At 49.5% G+C, this 18176-nt stretch overlaps 1 protein-coding gene across 4 annotated transcripts in view; it reads right to left on the reverse strand.

Moving 5' to 3' along the window:
• OSBP2 (oxysterol binding protein 2) overlaps positions 1-18176 on the reverse strand; it is a 178447-nt gene that overhangs the window by 72091 nt on the left and 88180 nt on the right. Inside the window, exon 1 of one of the 4 annotated variants that reach the window (XM_040464064.1) lies at positions 16076-16170. The exons of 2 other annotated variants lie outside the window; for them this stretch is intronic. Coding sequence is in view for 1 of the 2 variants with exons in the window: in XM_040464063.1 (XP_040319997.1) it covers positions 661-739 (79 nt within the window). In the remaining variant the exon portion in view is untranslated. Of the gene's footprint in view, positions 1-660; positions 755-16075; positions 16171-18176 lie in introns of those variants that run through there. One more of the 4 variants, XM_040464063.1, reaches the window with a different exon arrangement.

Here is an 18176-nt window from a genome sequence, read left to right on the forward strand (position 1 = left end):
CCCCCCCCCCCCCCCCCCCGCAACGCTGACAAAGGGCTCCCTGGCTAGCACGCCTGCACACCCCTGGGCTGTCGTTCAAGACCACAAGACCACATTGCCTGCGGGCGGCATCCTCAAAGCTGGTCCTAGCTTAAACCCAGGTGGCCACTTACACGGACTCTCCTGATCTGTCACAGCTTGCTCAAAGGGCAAAGAGAAGTTGGTTGGGTCATGCACTGAGCACAGCTGACACCACTGTTAGCCCCAGGACCCCAGGACGAGGCCCTTGGGGGCAAAGCAGCAATTCTACCAGCGCTCCAGGGGCACGCGGGCCCCAAGCCTACTCTGGGGAACTAAGTGGGGGGAGGGCTACACAGGGACCGCCTCTTCCTTATTTCCAGAAAGCTCTGTATTATACTTTGTTTCTTTTGCAGCTATTAATCAGTCGGACGTGTCTAGAGCCACAGCCCTCTCTCCAAAATGCTCCGCGCTTGAAGCGAGTCCGGAGCGCACGCTGGCTAGGTACCGGGACAGGGGTTTCCCGAGACTCTCCGTGCTCCCCACGCAGCGAGGGAGTGACATCAGAGGCTCGAGTGGACTGATCATGGAGCCCGCCCGGCGCCAGGCGGGCGGGCGTGCGCAGGGATCCGAGCCTTTAGGCGGAAGCCGGGCAGCACTAACCCTTCTTAAATTTATTCAGGCAGCCGGAGCTGCAGAAGGAGCGCACGGAGGCCGACTCCCAGCAGCCGCGTCCCTTCATCCCCGTGGCGGGGCAGCCTCCGAGTAGCCGGGCGCTACATGGCGCCGGCCCGAGGGCCCCCACAGACGCGCGCACAGCTTGGCGGGCCTCCCGGCGGAGGTGGCGAGTGCTCTCGGTCCCGGCGCTGCGTTACCACAATGCACCACTGCTGCCCGCCCGCCGCCCGGTGCACGAGCCCGTTAACCCCGTCGGCGCCACAGGAGTCGAGCGGAGCTCGAGCTGCGGCCTCCCGGTCTCTTCTCCCTGGAGCGGGGGCCCGGCCCGCCCGCCAGGTACCCCGTGTGACCCCGAGGGCATCCAGGTCGGACTCAGGTGTCCGGCGGGCTCCTCAATTAAACGTCACATTTTAATGAGAAAATCCGGCCGAAGGTGCCGCCTCCTGTAGCAGCAGGATTGGCGTTGCTTTATTTCAAAGGGAAAGGTGCCCTTGAGAGCTAAGGGCACATGGGAAATGAGGATGGCCCAGGGCCTGACGGTGATTCCAAGAAATCGGGGTCACCTCTGAGACCTGGTCACCCTCTGATTCCCCTGTGGCGCCCGGTGAGCCTGGTGCACCTGTTTCTGACCACCTGCAGACACCTGTCCACCGTCCTAGAGGAAGGCAACAGGCGGGGCCCAGGGAGCCGGCTACCTTGGCACTGCTACCGCAGGGCTGCAGGCACCTGGGAACAAGAGTCTCTCTTCTCTCCTCAGACCTCTCTGAACACAATTTGCCTGTCCAGCTGCCGGCACGAGTTCTCCATGGGATGTCTGATGGACAACCCAAACCTAACTGTCCAAGTCTGAGCTCCCAATGGCACCTCCAACCTGTGACCTCATCCTTCCCACAGTCCTCCCCACCTCACCTAGGACACTGCCATTCTTCCAGTTGCTCAGGACAGAAACCTGGAAGTCATCCTTGACTCCTATGTCTCTTAGACCCACCTCCAGTAGGTCAGCACATCCTGACAAGCAATAGTCTTAGAATACAGCCAGGATCTCATCCCTTCTCACCACCCCCACTACTGCCACCCAGGCCAGATACACCATCATCTTCCCTGTGGATTCTTCCAGAGCCTCCCAGCAGGTCTCCTGCTTCCACTTTGGTCCCTCACAGCCTACACTGAATACAACAGCCAAAAGAATCTGTTCCAATATATCTCAGACTCTTGTCACCCTTCCACTCAGTGGTCTCTACATCCCCACAAACATACCTATCCTGTCTCCCTCCCTCTCTCAGCTTTAGCTACACTGACACCTTGGCTTGAACACTCACTGGAAGGCAGTCTAAGCCCAGGCTGGCCGTACTTATTGGCCCTGGCTCCCACCTTACTCTGCCCTGTTTAGATCTTGTTTCCCCCACTGGCCTACAGATTCTGGGCCCTGGGACTGGGTTTCAGGCCTCATTCCACCCTTGACAAAGCCCTCCTCAACACCACCTCTTCACAGGAGTTCAGTCAAGGGAATTTACCAAATGTAATCTAATGCAACTGAGTCAAGTTTCACCAATTTAAAGGTTTTCAAATATTCAATGAAGCTCCTGTTATAATAAACTCAGGGTAAGTGGTGCCGGGTCAATAATTTCCTTCTGTGCCTTTGAAGCAACTGAGTATTTCTTCCACCTAGAGGATCAATCTAGAGCAATTGTGTTAGATTCGCTGGCCCAGGGGATATAAGGCATTTAGCCACTCTGGGCCTTGAATTTTTGGCTACAAAATGAAGAGCATGAGAATAATGCAAATGGCGACCAGTGGAGGAGGGCTGACTGAATGCCACATGCTGGGCTTCAAGCTTTACCTACATTTCCTGCAGTGCCTCATGGTAATAGCCTTTGGTATGGTCCAGCAACATCTTCTTTTACAGATGAGGAAACTAAGGCTCTGAGGTAAAGTGACTTGCCTAGGGTCACCAGGCTTGGACCCAACCTGTTCTGGCTGACCTGGGAGGCACACTCTGAACCACATTCTGTGGGGTCCCTTAAGCAGAATATTGCTTCCCAGGCTCCCAGATGCCTCGTAAGGAAAAGTGGGGTGAGACTGGAGCAGTGCTCTGAGTGCTTTGGGAACCTTTCATGAACACACCAGCTATTTTTAAAAGATTTGCATGCAGAAGAACAATCCAACTCAGGATATTTAACCAGATACTCTGAGTTTCATGGACTCTGGAAGCTGGAAGAATCTTTCAAACTCAGAGCCGTGCCCTCCATCTCAGAGCTGAGGAAGGGGAAGGCACAGGGCCTGAGTACCTGGTGCCTATCCTCACAGTGAGTGGATGCTGGGGTCACCGACCCTGTTTCCTTTGTCCACTTCCCCTTACTTAGAGCTGTATAATGGAGGAGACAGGGAACAAAACACACCCAGGGAGGAAACTAAAACAGTAAAGAGAAATATGAAAGAAAATCATGCAGTCCTACTAAGGCAAACACATATCTTCTTCTTGCTACATAATTGTCTTCTGCTATAAGTGATGTCAAACAATTATCAGATTCTGCTCATGTGAAATACTTTAAAAATCTGCAACCTAGCTTCGCAGGCAGCCAGAACAGCATCTATTTGTCCTTAAAGGAGAAGATACACTAGCTGAAATGTCTTAGTTGACCCAGCAGTGAGAAATCCAAGAGACAGAGCAGGAGATGATGGATGGGTAATTCAGGCCCTGAGGCCTGTCCAAGTTTCCCTCCTGTCCACGTGTGGGTCAGGCTGAACCCCAGTCCACTCCTGCCCCTCATCTTCATGCGTGCATAGAGGGAAGCTCCTGAACAGCTCCAGGTGGACAGCCACCAACATCTTAAACATGATGTCCTAAAATCAAGTGCACTAATTCTGTAACCTTCCTGAGATCCACTCACCCCAAATACCCTGCACTGACAATCCTGGAGGCAACTTCAACCCTGTCTGTAGGCTGTAATTGACCCTACATCAAGACCAGTTGATTTGGTCACGTCAGAGTTTTTGGCTTCCCCTTATGTCTATGGTGACCACTCCTTCGTCACAGCTCCTCTGGGCTGCTGCTGCTACAACAGCCCCCCTACAGGCTGACCTCCTCACTTCCACTTGCTACCAGGACATTGTTACACAGGCTCTGTTTCCAATATGTTTCCTCCTTTGCTCAGTAATATGGCAGACACACCCACTCAGCCAAAATTCACACATACATATCTGTGTGTGTTTGTGTGCACATGCACATGTGGGGTAGATAGGTATACTTGTTGTCCATCCCAGTACTGGGGGTAACAGAGAAATAGGTACCTGGAAACTGGTCCCAGGCCTCAAGAGGGGTGGAGGAACATGTGGTAGCACACTGTAAGAACCACGGACACACATCCACTCCCTCCAGCCCAGAATAATGAATCCCCTGGGATTCATCACAAGTGAACAGTGGGAAAGGAGCACAAAGTTCTGCATCCAATGCCATTTGTTGCAAAAACCTAGAAGCAACCTAACAATATAACAGCAGGCAAATGTTTATTTCATCAACTTCGCGGAATATCACGGAGCCATTTAGACTTATGTATGTGATGACTCTGCAGAAATAAGAAACTATGCTTAAAAAGAAAATGCTAAGAGGAAAAAGGCAAATCATGCAATATATTTATAATTGTGTGAAAACTATCCATACACAGAATGTTAATATAGTAGGATCATAGGTGAATCTCCCCCAGCCTGGGCTCCCAGAATGCCCCAAGGTTCTTTCTTTCCCAGGACCTAACTCGCCCTACTGTGGGGGTTCCTACTTACTTGTGTATCTCCCACACCAGACTGCAAACTCCTTAAGGGCAGAGACTGTGGTCTTTTCTTACTGCTCCCAGCCTCTAGCATGGCCCAGCACATGGTAGGCACACACTGAATGAATGAACACAGGAATAAACAAATAAATCAATTCATTGATAAATCAATCAATGAAAGCAACTTTATCAGGAGCCCTATTTGGCCCAGCCTACACACTCACACACTACCTTCTTGCCTTCCCAAGCTTTCTGTCACCGTCCTTCCCCTCCCAGCAGGTGGCCCCTCATAGATGGCATTTCTGGTGCACACCATCAGGCAGCCCCTTCCCCTCTGCACCTCTGCCCTTGACTGGACCTTGACTAGACCATGCAAAGGTGAGCACAGGTTGAGGAGGTCCCCAAGGGCAGGATCCAATGGTGGCTTCCTGGCCTAAGTTGGTCACAGCCCTCCACAGCTGTGGGACTTAGGGACCTTTGGTTCCCCCTCTGGGCCTCAAACTCATCACTAATGAAGGGCTCAGGCCCTCAGGAGAGAGGCATTGACCTCTGTGTTGTCTGGAGAATCAACCTCTCCAAGGGCCTGCCTAGCATACGTGTTCCTTGTGGAGGTATCTTAAGAATGAAGTCCTTTAAAACAGCAGTGTTCTAAGAATAGCTGCTCATAGATGCTGACTGCTATCCTCATTAATAAATGATTCTGCACCAAAGCCAAATAATTAATTTCAGAGCAATTTATGATAATGTGTTGCTAGGCAATTAAAATAAACTTCCGAGGGGGGAAAACTTCAATTTGTTGTTGATTATTTTAGATCAGAAAGATGGAATAGGGGAGAGTGCACTTGGTCAAACTAGCTTAAAAAACGGCAAACACAAGATAGAGTTCACTAGGGACAGTGCCTTAGGCCTGACTCTGCCTGCACGTCCCTTCTGCTGCTAGTAACAGCCCCAGAGACCACTTCTCTGGGAGCTGAGTCTGGTGGGCTTTGCTCTGGAGTGAGCCAGGGGCTACTGTATCCCTGCACATGTGTTTGGAAGAAGTGGCCTGCCTGAAGACCAGGTCGCCTAGAGGACCCTGTGGAGAACAAGGGTCAGGTCCCACCAGGCAGTTCTGAGGATGCTTGGCCTCTTTTCAGCCCTTTTTGTTCACAGAAGTGGCTGGCCCCCAGCTGGCCCATTCGATTGCTTATACCACTTATTGACCAAAAGGCCTTTTGCTTGTTGAGGTCTAAGTAACACTTTGACCAACAAATCCCTCAAGACATCCAAAGGGCTGGGATTCCCAGGTGATTAGTATCCATTTGTCTAGTCTTCAATTATTTCTTTTTCAAAAAACTTATTTAAAAAAAAAAGCAACAATAAAAATGATTGAAAATACAAATCTATTGCAGAATGTTCCTCCTTCATGGAAAAAAAAAAGTACAAATTAAAGCAGCTTTGAGGTAGGTAGCTTTTAAAGTATATTAAAATGGCCCAAAATGTATTGAATTATTAACACCAAATGCAAATGAGATGGCAGTGAAGCTGGCATGCTCATTCATTGCTGGTGGCATGGAACAACAGTATGCTCATTCCAGAAAGAGATATTACAGCTCATCAAGGTGCTGTGATGATGTTGCCTTTCTCAACTCAGTAGTCTGACTCCTGGGAATTTACCCTCAGGAAATAATTCAAGAGAAGCAAAGAGCATTCAGTACAAAGACATTCATTGCATCATTATCTATAATAGCATAAATGGGGAAACTCAAATGCACAAAAATCAGACGGTAATTCAAAACATTAGAGTACATCAACTCAGTGGAATATTACACAGCCATTAAAATGATCATTATAAAGATAGAGAGACTGTAAGTTATAATGTGGGGTGAAAAAGGCAGAGCATAAGGGCCATATTTAATATGATGCCAACGATGTGAAATACAAGGGTGTGTGCAGAGTGGGGAAGAGAAGGTAATGTGCAAAAGTCAAAAACAGTTTTGTGAGGGTGTGAGATTACTGGGAAGTTACTCATATTCCAAATGCTCTTTATCTTACTGTGGAATCTTTTTCCACAACAACAACAACAATTGAGCAAGCTACATTCAGTCAAATGAATTATTTGAAACCCTTTTCCAAGGGGCCAAAGGAGGTACAGAAGAGTCAGCCAGCCGGGAATAGGTGTCCTGCCCTGCTTAGGGAGCATGGAGTATGAGGCAACAGGATGGCAGGGGAACAGGATGGGTGGGACCAATGAACAGGAAGTCATGGCAGTGGAACCAAAGCAGTCCCAGCATCACTCAGGCTGCCCCGGGGAGGCCTGCACTTAGGGTTCAGATGCATGGGTCTGAGCACAGAGCTGCAACCCGCTCACCAGGTGACATGAACCAAGTGCAGGAGCCTCTCTGAGCCTCACTTTCCTGATTCTTATCCAGATACAGTGCTCGCTCCCTATTATCGGCTGAATTGTGTCCACCCAACCCAAATTCATATGTGGAAGTTCAAACCCACAGTACCTCAGAATGTGACTGTATTTGGAGAAAGAGCCTTTAGAGAGGTGACTAAGGTAAAATGAGGTCATATAGGTGGGCCCCTATTCCATATGACTGGTGTTTTTATATGAAGAGATCAAAGGGCACCTGGGGGGCTCAGTCGGTTAAGCATCTGATTCTTTTTTTTTTTTTTTTGATGTCTATTTATGTTTGAGAGAGACAGAGGGAGAGAGAGTACATGCGCAAGCAAGCGGAGGAGGGGCAGAGAGAGAAGGAGACACAGAATCCGAAGCAGGCTCCAGGCTCTAAGTTGTCAGCACAGAGCCCAACGTGGGCTTGAGTTCATGGAGCGCGAGATCATGACCTGATCCAAAGATGGATGCGCAACCGACTGAGCCACCCAGGTGCCCTAAGCATCTGACTCTTGATCTTGGCTCAAGTATTGATCTTTCAGTTTGTGAGATTGAGCCCCGAGTTGGGCTCTGCACTGACAGCACAGAGCCTCCTCGAGATTCTCTCTCTCCAACCTCCCCGCCCCTCCCTCACTTACTCTCTTTCTCTCAAAAATAAATAAATAAACTTAAAAAAAAAGAAAGAAAAAAATTAAAAAGAAAAAAAAAGAAGAGGAGATCAGGACACACCCAGACACGTGCAGACCGAGGGATGACCATGTGAGGAGACAACTAGAAAGCAACAACATATAAACCAAGGAGAGAGGCCTCAGAAGAAACCAAACCTGCTGACACCTTGATCTCAGACTTCTAGCCTCCCGAGCTGTGAGGAAATACATTTTTGTTGCTTAAGCCAGCCAGTATGTGATATTTCATGGCAACCGGAACAAAGGTATACACCTCCCTTTGCAGAGCCACAAGGATGACATCACCAGCACGGGGCAGGAACTCAAAAGACATATGGGAAAAGTGAACCAGGTCTGAGGCAGGTCTTGGCACCCTGAAAACCACTGCCTCAGACAAGGCCTGTGCTGGAAGACTGGGCCTCAATGTCTATCGGTGAGTTAGTTTAACTGTGAGGTTTAGAATGGCTATGGAGTTCTGCAAGACAGCTTCTGTGATCCTCATGGCAACTGGGATGAGGTTGGGCAGGAGAGACAACACTGTACATAGCTGGCAAAATGAAAGTTTAATAAAGTTAAGGGGTTTTATTCAAAGCCAAAGAGCAAAAACAGACCAGAGAAGGGTCACTAATGCAACATCTTAAACATCCAAGCTCCACTTTTCCACACTACTAAAAAATAAGGCTCTGACTGATTGATCTTACAACATGAAAGCTTAGAAATTCCATAGCACCAAAGCCACCATAAATCAAGTTAAAAGATAAGCAACACAGAAAATACTTGCAAAATACATAATTGACAAAGGAGAAAGAACCATAACTCAGAATGAGCTCCTACAGATCAGCATAAAACCACAAATATCTAAACAGCAAAATGGCAATAAATATAAATATACAAGTCACAAAATGTGCATGATTGGTCAATAAACAGATAAGAGTAGACTCAATCTCTATCAGTAATAAGAGAAATGCAATGACAACCCACACTGTTGGGACATATAAATTTATGCCCTCTTTTTGGCTGACAATTTGATAGTGTCTGTTGTTATCCATCATGGGTATCCTCTGGATATAAACTGGCAATCCTACTGCTAGCAATCTATGCTTTGGAAAAACTTACACACATGCACAAATTTGCATGCACAAGAAGGTCTACTACAGCATTACAGTGAAACTAATAAAATGTAAAGAACCTACTGCCCATCAAGAGGGAGACAATTAGGGGCGCCTGGGTGGCTCAGTCAGTTGAGCGTCTGACTTCAGCTCAGGTCATGATCTCACGGATTATGAGTTCGAGCCCCACGTCGGGCTCTGTGCTGACAGCCCAGAGCCTGGAGCCTGCTTCAGATTCGGTGTCTCCTCCTCTCTCTGTCTCTCCCTTCCATGCTCATGCTCTCTGTCTCTCAATAATAAATAAATGTTTTTAAAAAATTTTTTTTAAAGAGGGAGATGATTAAATACATTATGACACACTTTAGAATTCCATGCAGTTATTTTAAAAATGAGATCGGTCTATATGTACTGACACATAAGGATCTCCAAAATATATCAGTAAGGGAAAAAGCAAGCTGCTTATCAATATGCACAATACGATCTCATTTATATAAATGTAACTATGTGTGTGTGGGTGTGTGTGTGCTTACATGGCTTTGTAAAAGCATGGGAAAATTCTGGAAAAGCATCACTGGTAACCAATGCGTGTGTATATTCCTTGGGAAGGAGGTACTGAAAGATGACTACGTTGTATGTTATTTATTCTAGAGTCATTTAAATATTTTACAATTTTGTATTTCCTAATGAATGTTATCTCTCAACAAATTAAAATTGGCAAGAATCAACTCCTGCTTGTGTTGAATTCTGAGACCCTACAAAAGACTCTCTAATGGTGGAAGGTCAGGCATGAAGGGAGGTTCATAATGAGTGAGTTTTGGGAGCAGGAGGGTCCAGAAATCACATCAGAGAAGCCACCACATCAGTGCACACAGACCAACCTGGAAGGCAGCAATCAGAGAGGGGCTGGATCATTTGACGCACCCGTGGCACAATCCCCATGAGGCGGAGGAACAGAGCCGCCCATGGTGACGGGCCCTGCAAAGAATGGACACAGATGCAACCAAGTGTGGGAGGCAAAAGGCTCAGGCACCTGTCATTTGGCCAGGTTGCAGGCCTCACCCCACCCTCAGCCACCAGGCTGTTGGTAGGTGCTCTTGGCTACAGACACCAGTGACCTTGAGAGTAGTGGCTATGGCTCAGGGATGAGGCTCAGGAGGGGCCGCCATGTTGATGTCCAGGCATCCACCTGTGCTCACTTCACCAGGGCTGCTCTGGGTTGCATGGTCCAGAGAGGTGTTAGGAAAAATGTCAGAAAAGGAGAGAGGACGTTGTAGGCAAGTAGAGACTGCAGATACAGGGAAGAAGTGACAGATAAGCTGCTGCTCAAAAGAGTCACCCCTGAATGCAGCAGCCCCATGTGATGCCCTCTCTAGTGCCCTTACTGTGGCAGGCATGAGTCACACCAGTGGCCCCTTTTTGAAACACCCTGCTTCCTGGTCCTGTGGCCACACACCCATTGTCCTCCACCCTCCTCTCTCCCTGCTCCCAGGCAAGATTCAGTCCTCACTCCCATGTTCTTCCCACTTCATGCTGGGTGGGGCCCAAATGATGATGTCCATGCCCACGACTCATTGTCCTGTCTCCCTGTTCATGTTTCCCCATCTGTACCATTGCTATGGTCCTCCCCTTCAAGCCCCAGATATCCATGACTACCTGGATGACACCCACACTCAACCTGTCCCCACTGAGCCCAGTATCTTGCCTCTGCTCCCTCAGGACAACCTTTCCCTCTCCAGACAATTCTTTCTGCCCCCAGGTACCAGGCTGGAGACTTGAGGGTCAGCTCCTATGTTCTCTCCCTCACCTTGGGCCCCTACGTGCAATGCATCCCCAAGTCCTGAGGACGTTAACTTCAAAATAGCTTCCAAATTCATACCCTCTTCTCCCTCTCGGGTGAGTAAGCCACCCCCCAGCTCACTTTCAAGGTCTCAGATTCTACATTTACCCCTTCTGATCCATCCTTCAAGCTGCCATGGAGACAATTTACTGAAAATACACCATCCACTCTGTCACTTCCCTTCCATGGGTCCTCAATACCCACAGAAACAAGTTCAAGTTCAAACTCCTTGGCAAACCACAGCCAACCAGGAGGTAAGCCTTGTGGGCCCCAGCACTCCTTACTCCTTAGCTTCACCCCTGCTCCTCCCTCCCTTGCCTTTACTCACCTGGCTGAGATGCCCTGCCTTTCCCTCCCTTGGCTGGCTCCTATCATCTCTGGATACTGAGTGTTGGCCCCTCCCTAAGGAGCCTTACTTGACAGCTGCCACCCCAGAGAGGGATGGAAAGCTATCTGGAGAGGGTCCTTCCTCAGGGTTCTCCTCACACCTTTGCACATCACAAGCTGTACTCATCACACTGACTCACAAGGATCTTGTCTGTCCCCCTGCAAATAAATAGTCAGTGCCTTGAGGTCCGGAAAGGGGGCATACTCTCTGTATTAGCTTCCTAGGGCCACCACACACTAGGTGGCTTCAAACAACAGAAATTTATTCTCTCACAATTCTGAAGGCTAGAAGTCCACCATCAAGGTGTTGGTAGGGTCATGCTCCCTCTGAAGGTTGTAGGGAAGGATCTCTCCTTGCCTCTTTTAGTTTCTGGTGGCCCGGGGTGTTCTTTGGCCTGTGGAGGCATAAATCCAATCTCTGCTTCCATCTTCACATGGCCTTCCCCTCTGTGTATGTGTCTGAGTCCAAATTTCCCTCTTTTTAGAAGGACATCAGTCATATTGGATTCAGGACCATGCTCGTGACCTCATCTTAACTTGATTACATCTGTGAAGACCCTATTTCTAGTCACATTCACAGGTACTGAAGGGGTAGGTCTTCAATATATCTTTGGGGAGGGGGGGGACACACTACAACCCATAGCCCTTACTTTGGTATCACTATTGCCAAGAACTGTTAATGGATGGCTGAGCCAGTGTGCTCTAGGTCTAGACAGGGGAGGAACAGTCAGATGAAGAAGGCATCTTGAAGTTGCACCTGGAGGAGATGGGAGGGAAGAAGCATGTCCAGGTGGAAGGAGGAAAACTGCATGGGAGAGGAGGGAGAGCTGGGCTGCATGAGAGGCCTCGGCTCTGTGCTTTGTGGTGCAGGGAGCTGGGCCAGTCTGCAGAAAGGCTTTCAGGCTGGGCTGAAGCATCTGCCCTGGTACTGTGGAAGCAGTAGGCAGCCATCAGGAAAGCAGTGACAAGAGCAGAACAAGTGTTCCTGAAAGATTAATCTTCCTGAGGCATAGAGGGGCAAGTCTAAAAGGAGCCTTCCCTATGCAGGGAGTTACCAATAATGAGGAACTAAACCAGGGCAGTGGCAGCGGGGCAAGGAGAGAATCCAGAGAAAATGTGATGGGAGAATGGACAGGGCGTGACCTCAGGCAGCAAGGAGAGGAAGAGGCTGAAGCTTGAAGGGGTTCAGTGGCCAGTGACTGAAAACAGCAGCCCAGGGAGAGCACTGTGCCTGCAGAAGTGGCAATTCAGTTTAGCCTCATGAAATACCATTCAATTTAAAAAGCAAGCTCATGGGTACACTCATTAAGTAATCACTGAAGCAGGGCATGTGTGCAAAACAGCTGTAAGAGTCCACACACTTTGTAAATAACTCAAGTTTATGGGAAACAAACACGTCTTTTTATATCAATGCCTGGTACCCTGGCTGTTAGCAGCAGGCATTTTGGAAGAAAGGTCTCAAGCCAAGGGAACTAGAAATTCAACTGAATAACCTTTAAATTACCTCATCACCTTGGGCAATGGAAATCAATGCAGTCTGCAAAGGGCTACCATGTGCCAGCAGAGGCCAGATGGAGCTGGTTCCCAGGCAGGGGATCCAGGGGCAGAGGGAGCTGTCCACCATGGGGGCATCTCTGGGATCGGTAGAGGTCCTGGGACTTCGGAGGCCCTTTCTGAGAGAGCCACCAGCAACACCCCAGACTTACCAGAGAGGCATTGCTGAGGCACGGCATTAGGAGAAGCTCTTGCCTTGGGAGATAGAATAAAGACCCTTCTCTCCACTCCCCCCATCTTCATGGATGATTCATTCCCTCTCTGGGCCTCAGGCACTTCATATCACCAGAGGATAGCCTCATTGATTTCCAAGGCTCTTCTACCTTCCAGCTCTGCTTACGGCTGTGGCTACCACCCCTGTTGCCTGATCACAAGCCTCATCCCAGGTGGGGATGAGAAGATCTGGCAAACCTGAAAGGGAAGGTCTCAGACACTAACTCCTCCAAGTTGTGATTCTGTACAGCTGATCCTAACCCCTGCTTTTTCTTCTTCCTCTGGCCACCCAGCGATGGGTGCTATCACCTCAGTGTGAGAAGGATGCACTGTGAGCCTGGAGATCAAGGCGACTCTGGGTGTGTTGCTCCCCTTTTCTGTGCCACCAGCTCATCTGTGAGGCCCTCTCCTCATGCTGGAGAGGTGGGTGCCACGGTCAGACCTTGGGCACCTATGATGTAACATCTGAGAATGTCTCCTCATTCACATGATAGGGATGGTAATGGTTTTATTTCACAGGGTTGTTATGAGGATTGAGTTACTACAGAAAAGCCTGGCCAGTGTTAGCTGCTAGCTAGTACCACAGGGTCTGGGGGTCATAAGCAGGACGAGAAGACATGCATTATTGGAGGAACAGCAGCAGCCTCTCCCCACAAGAAAGCATCCCCTGCCACAAGTCCTTTCCTGGAAGGGGTTTCTCTGAACAGAGACCCCTCATGGCCTTTGACATTTAGGCTCCTTCTTCCTGGAGGGAACACTCCCCTTGTCTCCTTTTGCCCAAGCTCCACTGCTGGTCAGCCAAGGTCCCTGGATGACAGCAGACCCAAGTACAGTCCCTACCTTGGGAACACTACCTCCAGCAGGACCAGGCTACCCCAAAGCAAACTACTGAGTCCTTTCATGACCCTCACAGTTTCAGTATAAACATCAATGTGTGGGGATTTTTGTCTCAATATGCTCAGATTCTTCTAATAAGTGGTGATGGTAGGCCATGGCAAGAGATTTCAAGGATAACATTGAGCCCCTACAATCCTGTGCTGTTTACATAGTAGGCAGCTGTTACTTTCTTTATTTTTCATATGATAAAACCGAGGCTCAGAGAGGCTCAATCACAGGATGTAGTTAGTAAGAGGTAAAATGGGAATTTTGAGGTTGCTCAATCTACAAAGCGAGGCCTTTTTTCACTTCCTTTACACAACACAGCTGTGACCACCATCTCAAACAACAAGATGAACTGTATTCACCAAAATGAAACTTGTTCAATTGCCATATATTCATTACTATATCATGTTCTGTTGCTGTATATATCTTTATTTCCTGCCTTGGCCTTGAGAAATCCAGTCAGAAAAGTTCTGTTCATGTTTTCCATGCACATTTTATAATTTTACATAGATGCTGGCTTGCATATGATAAAAGCAAGTGCAGGACTTCTGAACAGAGACTGTGAGCTGGATCTAGGACTGTGTAGCATCTAGACAACTGTCAAATGTTATCTTCCTCAGTTACAGAGGAGAACTTGAGCCCACCTTAATTATTGAGGAGGTTTTAAGTTGCTCAGATTGTGAATAAAAATAGGTAGCCTGATGGCATTACAGGCAGAGAGCATGCTAAATATATGCATGTATATATATGCACACACACCCCAACTTGATCTAGTTACAGAAAACTTTGGGCCTATAAATGTATTTTCAAAATAAACAACATGCAAAGCTCAAATATATTGTTTTCCCAAAGCAAAAGCAATGGCTTGCTGCTTGGCCAGCCTGCCATTATGCATTTTGGACTTCATATTTTTATGAACGAAGTCAGCAAGGATCTCAAAGTACAGTTATGAGTCAGTCATCCTTCCTGACAACTATTCTCTAAAGAGGTTTACTCATCTGGCCAAGATACAAAGTGTTGACATGGTAAGTAAAAACTTAACTACTGTAAACAAAAATGCTTTTGGGTGGGAAAAAAGTGGTCAAGAATAATGTAAATCAAGTACATGATAGATATGCAGTTATTGTACTTTCTCCGGTATGACTTTTCCTCTCTTCAGAACACTGGCCAGGGATAAATGGTACCCGGTACCGAATGGTACCCAGTAATGCTACCACGTCCTTGGCATATATTTCCATCAGCACTGCAGCACCATTGCAGCTCACACTGACCCTAAAACCAGCACATCATCTCATACATCTTCTCTACCTCTCCTTCATTTCATCAGCACCATCATCAGGCATCCGATGATCCAAGGAAGTTGCCCACCAGAGTCATTTCTGATGCACATAGCTTAGGCTAGACAGTCAAAACAAAACACAGACCCCAGCCCTCCAGCATGAGCCTGTTGAGATTCAGAGGCTTCATTTACAGCCACCTGGTTACAATAAGCACTTTACAAGGCTTGGCATCTAGACTTCTTCAGGGCCCTGGAGGACAGTCCCTCCAACTCCACCCCTCCTTCCGTCCACCCCTTCACCTCCCCAACACACCAAAAGTCCTTTGTCAAGGCAGTAGAGCCCCCCAACAGCCCACCCATCAGGTTCTAGGAGTCAAGAGGTCTATCTGTCTGACCTTGCCAGGTGATGGAGATGGGAACCGAATGCTGGTGGGATCGAAGGCAGAGGTGACCCATCAAGTTTAAACACATCTCCCCCTTCAGTGGATGGCTCAAGGCAGGAGGGGGGGGGGGAGCTTTAAGGGCCGAGGAAGCTCAAGGCTCCTGGCTGGGTAGTTGCCCAGCCTGACCCCAAACTGCTTACTCAGAGGCACAGGCTGGCTGGAGAAGGGCTTTTCCTGTGACAGGCACCACTGGAGTTTAAAATCCCCTTTGCGTGCTGGGAACACACACACACACACACACACACACACACACACACACACAGTAGCAGGAAGTGCCTGCCCAGTATCCACTCCAAAGCTCTTCTGCCTGAGTCCAGCTCACTTACAACAGCCAGGTGCACTGAAGTGACCCTTGCCCTTGAAGCTCTGGTAATGGCAGCTCAGGTGCCTAAGGAGACTGGAGGAAGGCAGGGAAAGGGCTTTACCTCTTGATTGAAGCCCCTGGGGAAGGCTCAAGCCTACCTTCCCTGCTAAAAGATGGCTGGCCTCTGTCTGGGCTATATTCCAGTGGCTGGTCTACATGGGGCCAATCCCCTGCACTGAAAGGGGAGAGTATCATCCCTGTGACACCAACCTGGGCAAACATCCCTTCTCAGTATCATATAGTGGGCTGCACCCAGGGTGGTGAAGGGGACATGCTTAGTGACTGCCCTTAGACTTCTAGCTAAACCCTTTGTCCCCTGGCTTGTGAGGGCAGAGGGGCCTGCCCTCTATCCCAGGACTGAGTAAGTGCCAGGGCAGAGATCTGATCCCTCAGTCCTGTAGGCTGCTCAAGATGAGGGCTAGAAGAAATTTACAATAGGTAAGGAAAATTTAAAAGCCCAAGAGATCCCATGCCTCAAGGACCCGCCTGCCCCATGCTTGCTCCGCTCGCCCCAACTCACCCCAGGAAGGGGCTCCCGGGTGTGGAAGTGGGTCTGGCTCCGAGGCTGTGGGGGCTCTTGCAGCTGCCGCCGCCGCCGCCTTCCCGCCGCCGAGCTCTCAGTCCATCTCGGTGCAGTGCCGGCTGCCACCGCCGCGCCAAGCCCGGGAGAAGGACGGCGGTCCCCGGATTGGGTGTGTGCTACCCGGCGGCCCCGGGCCCGCCTCCCCGCCGCGGCCGCCCCTTCAGCACCGCGGATAGCGGCCAGCCCAAGCGCTCTGAGTGCAGCCCAGCCAAGAGGTGCCCTGAGCCCGGCTCCGTACGCCCGCCAGTCAGCCTGAGCGCGGCAGGGGCGCGGCGAGCCGCGTCTTCATTCCTCCAGCCTCCTTCCCACCCGCCCGAGGTGGCCGCCTCTCCCTCAGGGCCCCGCTCCAAGAGCGAAGGGCGCCGCGAGGCCACCAGACAGTCCGCGGAGGACGGGACGCGCCTCCTCCAGCCCGGTCTGGGGCAGGGACTAGCGCTCTCCTCCCGCTCAGCGGGCTAGACAAAGGCGAGCTCTCAGTGTCTGGACGCCAACGGGCGGCGGAAAGCTCAGCTCAGCCTCTTAAAATGCGGGAGCATGGCCCGGAACCCGACCCGACCCTAAGGGCGCTATCGCGGCTCAATCGAGGCCAAAGAGGGCTGGCCCTTCGCCTGAGTCCAGTGGGGGAGGGGCCCTTGGCTCAAGCCCTCATTTCTCCACTGTCATATGCCCTGGGGTTGTAAGGAGTTAACCAGTTAGAGTGTCTTGGGAACTAGGGGAGGGTGAGCCGTTGGGGTTCCATCCCCATCTGGAATCCAATTCCCTCCTCCACATCCTTGGTGCCAGAGCGTCAATCAACCAACAGATGGGACTGCTGGAGCCTGGTGACATCACGCAGAATGCTTCCACGTTTTTCATTTCTGTTCAAATCCCTCCTACTCCTCCTTGTCCCCTGCCAGGAAAGTTCCCAACTGAGAGCAGGGGCCCTAGTTCTGACAACCTCTGCCACAGATCAGAAACGTGACCTGGGCCACCCTTACCTCTGCCCTCAGTGAGCCTTAGCTTCTCCTCTTGGCTTGTGGGGGTGGAGCAACCTTTGGTTCCAAGTCTGAGATAACTCAGCTTGTCTATCTGGCCAGGCAGAGAGAAGAATCCACAGCATGGACAGCCACCCCCAGCCCTGTCCACTTCATGGCCCCTCTCAGGCCTTTATAGAGTACAAGGTGAGGGGGCCCTTCTTTCCACTCAGTGAAACTGGCAACTCTTATCTAATTCTTTCTAAAGCAACCACAACTTTTATGCCTCATTACTTCAAATCCAAAGACATATTCATTTTTGCCATTTGGTTGAGTCCCCAGTTGAAAGGGGAAGACCAATGAAATGAGTTCAAGTCGAGGTTAATAAATGCTACCCAAGTAGGCATGAGGCACTCTGCTCAAACATTCACAGATCAAGGCTGCTACACAAAGAGCCCAGAGCTGAAACCTTCAGGAAGAGCACGGCAGGAACAGGACTGAACATTTGCCATCCAGGAAATGTGGCAAGGGGCTGGGGAGAGTCAGGTGGGGGAAAGAGGGGCAGGGACTCCTTTAGTTTCCACATCAAGGAAGAATCACAATCCACATGTGGTGCCTTGAAAAAGAAACAAAACCACTACCTGTACCTTTTAACATCTTTTTTTTCCTCCTTTGAAAATTACTTCCAAGAGGCTTTTTTTTTTTTTTTTTTTTTTGTAGCATACCATCAAAATCCAAAGACAAGAAACAAGTCAGGTTCCAGGGCACAGGTTATGTGGGCTTTCTGCTGCACTGGTCACAGGCATCAGATGGGGGAATGGGGTGCCCATCTACCTCCCAAACATCCAACATTTGCCCAGTGGGCATGTTGACTAATAGGAGGAAAATCTCAAGTCTTTCTTTGTGCATTTCCTCATTTGGAATTTAATTTCTTGAGTATTTTGTGACAAAGGATTCCTTCAATTTAACTCTTTTAATTGTCTAACTTATGGCACATTCAGCAATCACCAGCATGTCTGCATCCTTACGTTCCAGGAGATCAGAGAGGGACCCAGTGAAGCCCATTTCCACGGACACACACACCA

This window comes from Herpailurus yagouaroundi, unplaced genomic scaffold (assembly GCF_014898765.1).
Source record: "Herpailurus yagouaroundi ecotype Mexico unplaced genomic scaffold, PumYag 428, whole genome shotgun sequence".
Taxonomy (NCBI): Eukaryota; Metazoa; Chordata; class Mammalia; order Carnivora; family Felidae; genus Herpailurus; species Herpailurus yagouaroundi.